Raw genomic sequence first — 6,429 nt, 5'->3', positions numbered from 1 at the left:
TTTTCTAGCCTGATGAAAAATATCCACGAGTAAAAAAGTTTGTGAATTAGGTCGTGAAAGTGGGGCAATGTTCTCCAGAGATGCTGCCTGACCCACTGAGTTACTCCAGCACTTTGTGTTCTTTTCTACGAGTAAGATGCTGGAAATGACAGAGCATTTAAGATCATGTTGCAACGTTTCCTCAATTTCGTCGACATCTTTGAGGGTAGAGGGCGGGAGGGAGTCCCACTAACTGTCTCACCGTCTGAGTTTCTCCAGCATTTTTGTCTACCCACTAACTGTCTCCTGCCTTTCGCAATGTTTCCTGTGTTAATTATAAGTCAGTTACGGAAGTGTAAGGAGGCTAAGCTGTAATAGTGTGTAGGAGGGAACTGCAGGTGCTGGTTTAAGCCAAAGATAAACAGAAAATGCTGGAGTAACTCAGCGGGCCAGGCAGCATATCTGGAGAAAAAGGGAATAGGTGACATTTCGGGTTAGGGACCCATCTTTGGACTGAGAGTCAGGGGAGAGGGAAACAAGAGATATGGGCAGTACATGGAATACGTAAATGAAATATGTGCAGACAAGCAACGACGATCAAGGAATGGTGGAGCCCACAATGGTCCATTGTTGGCTGTGGGGTAGGTGATAACGAGTTATACCAACAGTGAAACACAACAGGAATAGATGTCGTTTCAGTCTGAAGAGGGGTCCCGACCCACAACGTCACCCAATTCCTTTTCTATAGAGGTGCTGCCTGACCCGCTGAATTACTCCAGCTTTTTGTGTCTATGATTGATTGCTGTGTTTAATTATCCGTTTCGGTGGTGCTTGGGGTGGCTTCCACCCACTGAGATACTCCAGCATTTCATGCCTGTCTCAGCTGCATTAACATGGCGAAGGAGGCATTGACACCATTTCCTAAAATAGTCCTATTGCATGTTCAGAGGGCCTCTGGCATTGGAATTACATTTCCGATTCCATGGAGAGGGTCCTGAACACAAGCTCGGGTCTTTGGTACACATACAGGTCTTCCTCCAGCTCCGCGGCTTCACAGGGACCGATGGCAGTGTCGCACTTGCCATCCTCGCTGTCCAATCCGGCCACCGTCAGCACATTGAGCGCTTGCACGGGCGTCGAGTCCAACTCCTCGGCGCTGCAGTCTGAGATGGCCACCTCGTGGGTCTTGTGAAACTGGGAGTAGTTGACTTTGTAATGGCTGGTCTTGTCCTTGAGGATGTCGTTGAAGTGATGGCCCCACAGGATCTCCAAGGGGGTGTAGGAGCTCCGAGACTGGTGGGTGTTCCCTGTCGAGTCTTCGGAGTAGACGAAGGTCACGATGACCTCAAAGTCGTCTTCGGCCAGGTCTTTCCGATCGAGCTTGTAGAGCGGGCTGCCCTGGTTTATCTCGTGCACCACGGTGACGGGGCTGATGAGGATGACATTGCCGGTGCCCACGTTCAGGTCCTGGTGCACCATGGACAACTTCTGATCGTCGTGCTCCTTGAATCGGAGGAGCTGGGCGCGGACCGTGCCCTCGATGATGTGGCTCTCTCGGAAGTCTCCGATGCGCCACATCACGCACAGCTTCCCGTTCCGCACAGCGATCACGGCGTTGTTGCTGAACCCAATGGTCTGGGCTCGCTTCCTGGCCTTAGACATCTTGGCCACCACTGTGCCGATGATGAAGGTGTTGATCAGGCAGCTCATGACCGACTGGAAGGTGACCATGGAGACGGCGAAGGGGCACTCTTCCGTCACGCACCGGGACCCGTAGCCGATGGTGGTCTGGGTTTCGATGGAGAAGAGGAAGGCGGAGGTGAAGCTGTGGACTTGCTCCACGCAGGGCGTGTGGCTCCCCCCGCCGCCCAGCAAGTCTCCATGGACAGCGGCCGTGATCCAGAACACCAAGCCAAAAAACAACCAGGACAGGATGTAGGAGAGGGAAAAGATCAGGAACATCTGCCTCCACTTCAGGTCGATCAGCGTGGTGAAAATATCAGAGAAGTAATTCTCCCATTCTCCAAACGCCCGCTTAAAATGGATGTTGCAGTTCCCATCCTTGCGTAGGAAGCGCCTCCTGTACTTCTTCTTAGTCACCTGCATGTAGCAGCCATTCTTAAAAAACCTTTTTCGGTCTTCATCCGAGCACACGGTTTGGTAATTCAGATTGATGAAATTCATCCTGACTCTTGTGGTTCAGGACTACTGTTGACCTGCTTCCAGTTGATGGTAGGGCCACCTTCAGGTTTTAACTCCACCTGCTGTAACCGGTATATATCTCCCCGACAAATCACATTAGCCTGAAGGAACAAAAGGGTAGATGTCAGTTACACCAACAGCCCGCAGATAGGCATTTCGATTAGTTTGCTCGGTGACCTTTGCTACGATGTTCTTTCTTTTTTTTCAATCTTAAGAAAGTGGTATTATCAGCAAATGTACACATAGTGGGGAAACAGACCGTAGTTACAGGTACGTTTCTCACGTTTGATTTACGTTAATGGTAAGAGTATTACCCACAGTGATTCCAATCATAGAGTCATACAACGTGGAAACAGTCTCTTCGGCCCAACTTGCGCACATCGGCCAACATGTCCCAACTACACATGTCCCACCTGCCCACGTTTGGCCCATATCCCTCCAAACCTGTCCTATCCATGTACCTAAACACAAAATGCTGGACTAACTCAACAGGACAGGCAGCATCTCTGGAGAGAAGGAATCGGTGATGATGTTTCGGGTCGAGACCCTTCTGCCTGAATTCCCATTCCATCTCTCCAGAGATGCTGCCTGTCCCGCTGAGTTACTCCAGCATTTTGTGTCTACCTTCGATTTAAACTGGCATCTGCAGTTCTTTCCAACGCACACTATCCATGTACCTGTCTAACTGTTTCTTAAATGTTGTGATAGTCCCTGCTTCAACTACCTCCTCTGGCAGCTTGTTCCATACACCTACCACCATTTGTGTAAAAAAGATACCCCTCAGATTCGTACTAAATCTTTTCCCCTTCAAGCTTGAACCTATTTCCTCTGGTCCTTGATTCCCCTACTCTGGGCAAGAGAAGTTGTGCATCTACCCGATCTATTCCTCTGTTATTGCATTTTATTTTGTTCCCAACCTTAAGAAAGTAGTATTTTTAGTTTAGTTTAGTTTAGAGATGCAGCACAGAAACAGGCCCTTCGGCCCACCGGGTCAACGCAGGCCATGCAATCCCCGCACATTAACACTATCCTACACAAACTAGGGACAATTTTTACATTTACCAAGCCAATTAACCTACAAACCTGTACGCCTTTGCAGTGTGGGCGGAAACTGAAGATCTCGGAGAAATCCCCACGAGAGGTCACGGGGAGAACGTACAGACAGCGCCCGTAGTCGGGATTGAACCCAGGTCTCCGGTGCTGGATTCGCTGCAAGGCAGCAACTCTACCGTTGCGCCACCATGACCGCAGATTGTCAGCAAATGTATACAAAGTGGAGAAATACACGATATTTACAGATATGTTCATCAACTTTGATTTACATGAATGGTAACAGTATTACCCATAGTATTTCCAATCATGGAATTCATTGCCAAATTGACTAATTCTGCTCCTACAGCTTATGAACAATAGACAATAGACAATAGGTGCAGGAGTAGGCCATTCGGCCCTTTGAGCCAGCACCGCCATTCAATGTGATCATGGCTGATCATCCCCAATCAGTACCCCGTTCCTGCCTTCTCCCCATATCCCCTGACTCTGCTATCTTTAAGAGCCCTATCTAGCTCTCTCTTGAAAGTATCCAGAGAACCGGCCTCCACCGCCCTTTGAGGCAGAGAATTCCACAGACTCACAACTCTCTGTGAGAAAAAGCGTTTCCTTGTCTCCCTTCTAAATGGCTTACCCCTTATTCTTAAACAGTGGCCCCTGGTTCTGGACTCCCCCAACATCGGGAACATGTTTCCTGCCTCTAGCGTGTCCAAACCCTTAACAATCTTATGTTTCAATAAGATTGCCTCTCATCCTTCTAAACTCCAGAGTATACAAGCCCAGCCGCTCCATTATCTCAGCATATGACAGCATATCCCGGGAATTAACCTTGTGAACCTACGCTGCACTCCCTCAATAGCAAGAATGTCCTTCCTCAAATTTGGAGACCAAAACTGCACACAATACTCCAGGTGTGGTTTCACTAGGGCCCTGTACAACTGCAGAAGGACCTCTTTTCTCCTATACTCAACTCATCTTTTATAATTGACTCCAGCATCTTCCCCACCACCGATGTCAGGCTAACTGGTCTATAATTCCCTGTTTTCTCTCTCCCGCCTTTCTTAAAAAGTGGGATAACATTAGCTACCCTCCAATCCACAGGAACTGACCCTGAGTCTATGGAACATTGGAAAATGATCACCAATGCATCCACGATTTCTAGAGCCACTTCCTTAAGTACCGTGGGATGCAGACCATCAGGCCCTGGGGATTTATCAGCCTTCGGTCCCATCAGTCTATCCAACACCATTACCTGCCTAATGTGAATTTCCTTCAGTTCCTCCATCAGGCATCAGTGTTTTGGAAACCACTCTATAAAGTAGTAATAATATGTAAGAAACGTATTACAGGAACAAGATTATGAAGGGGATAGATCGGGTAAATGCACAGTCTTTTGCACAGAGTTCGGGAATTGAAGACCAGAGGACATAGGTTTAAGATGTGAGGGAAAGATTTAATAGGAACCTGAGGGGTAACTCTTTTACACAGAGGGTGGTAGTACAGTGTACTGCCACTGATGCAAGTTGGAATCCATTCACATGTAGTGATGTAGGTTCCTTCTATAAAACAAAACACTCTGTAATGTACCTCCACTGGAATGCTCTGCAAAATTAATGCGCATTGTAATTTCTCCCGCAGGCAGATTCCTTCCCATCACAACATCATTTATCTCAATGAGAATTACTATGCGGAGCCAACCTCAAAGCTCCATCTGACCCCACCGTCATTCTGCTCCGTCCCCCGCTTAAAAAGGGATGGTGCATGTTGGTGCACGCCATAATTGTCCAAGCAGAAACTCCGCCAGCTCCCACTTAGAACCGCGTAATAGATTGTAACAAGTTAATTCCGAGAAAATACTGTGAGGAAATAAAGTTATTCCAAAGAGGGTAAATTGGGAAGAAGAACTTCGACCACATTAACCCGGTAAAATAAATCAAAATAGCTCATTCGAATGACCTGAAGAAGCAGGGAACTTTTAGTTTAGTTTAGAGATTTAGCATATATATATCTATATACTATATATATAGTATTTTAATATATCCTAAAACTTTTTTTGTATATATGCTAAATATGCTAAATATATATATAAATGTGCACGTATGTGTGTGTATATATATGTGTGAGTGCGATTGTGTGGACGTGTGTGTGTGTATATATATATATATGTGTGTGTGTGTGTGTATATATGTGTGTGTGTGTGTGTGTATGTGTGTGTGTGTGTGTGTATATATATATATGTGTGTGTGTATGTGTGTACATATGTGTGCGTGTGTGTGTGCGTCTGCGTGTGTATGTTTGTATATGTGTGCATGTACATATGCGTGTATATATATATATATTTATATATGTGTGTGTTTGTGTGTGTGTGTGTAGGAGGGGACTGCAGATGCTGGCTTACACCGAAGATAGAAACAGAATGCTGGAGTAACTCTGCGGGACAGGCAGCATCTCCGGATAGAAGGAATGGGTGATGATCGAGATCCTTCCTCAGACTGTCAGTAAAAGCCTCTCGACCTGAAACGTCGCCCATTCCTTCTATACAGAGATATTGCCTGTCCCGCTGAATTACTCCAGCATTTTGTGTCTATCTTCTGTCTATATAAATATATACCAGCGTCTCAGAATCTCTTGCCCATAGTAGGGGAATCGAGAACCAGAGGGCATAAGTGTAAGGTGAAGTGGGAAAGATGTTATAGGAATCTGAGGGGTAACTTTTCCATGCAAAGGGGGGGAGGGGGGGTGTATGGAATGAGCTGCCAGAAGAGGTAGTTGAGGCAGGGACTATCATAATGTTTAAGAAGCAATTAGACAGGTGCATGGATAAGACAGGTTTAGTTGCATATGGGCAAAAACTCATGTAAGTGGGACTAGTGTAGATGTCAGTGTGGTCAGTGTGGCAAGTTGGGTTTAAGAGCCTGTTTCCACACTGTATCACTATGACTCTCTCTCTCTCTCTCTCTATATATATATCTATATCTATATCTATATCTATATACTAGACCAAGTGCAGACCCGTTGGGTCTGTTCCCCCAACGTTCGGTTGTGGGGGGGGGGGGGGGGGGGGAGAGGCGGCACGCAGCGTCACACACATTAACTACCCCCCTCCCCCCCGCACTCACGCTAATTACCCCCTTGATATTATATTAATGTTATTAATTTGCTCCTTTTACCCCATAACCACCCTAGAGGGGAGGAGGG

At 46.7% G+C, this 6,429-nt stretch overlaps 1 protein-coding gene across 1 annotated transcript in view; it reads right to left on the bottom strand.

Moving 5' to 3' along the window:
• Positions 1-504: 504 nt before the first annotated feature.
• kcnj16 (potassium inwardly rectifying channel subfamily J member 16) overlaps positions 505-6,429 on the bottom strand; it is a 65,881-nt gene continuing 59,956 nt past the window's right edge. The window contains exon 2 of the mRNA XM_033044300.1: positions 505-2,282. Coding sequence (XP_032900191.1) covers positions 946-2,163 — 1,218 coding nt within the window. The 5' untranslated portion in view covers positions 2,164-2,282 and the 3' untranslated portion in view covers positions 505-945. The remainder of the gene's footprint in view (positions 2,283-6,429) is intronic.

The sequence above is a fragment of the Amblyraja radiata genome, chromosome 26 (genome assembly GCF_010909765.2).
Source record: "Amblyraja radiata isolate CabotCenter1 chromosome 26, sAmbRad1.1.pri, whole genome shotgun sequence".
Taxonomy (NCBI): Eukaryota; Metazoa; Chordata; class Chondrichthyes; order Rajiformes; family Rajidae; genus Amblyraja; species Amblyraja radiata.
Note: the sequence above shows the minus strand (reverse complement) of the source record. Positions and strands in the feature narration are given on the sequence as shown.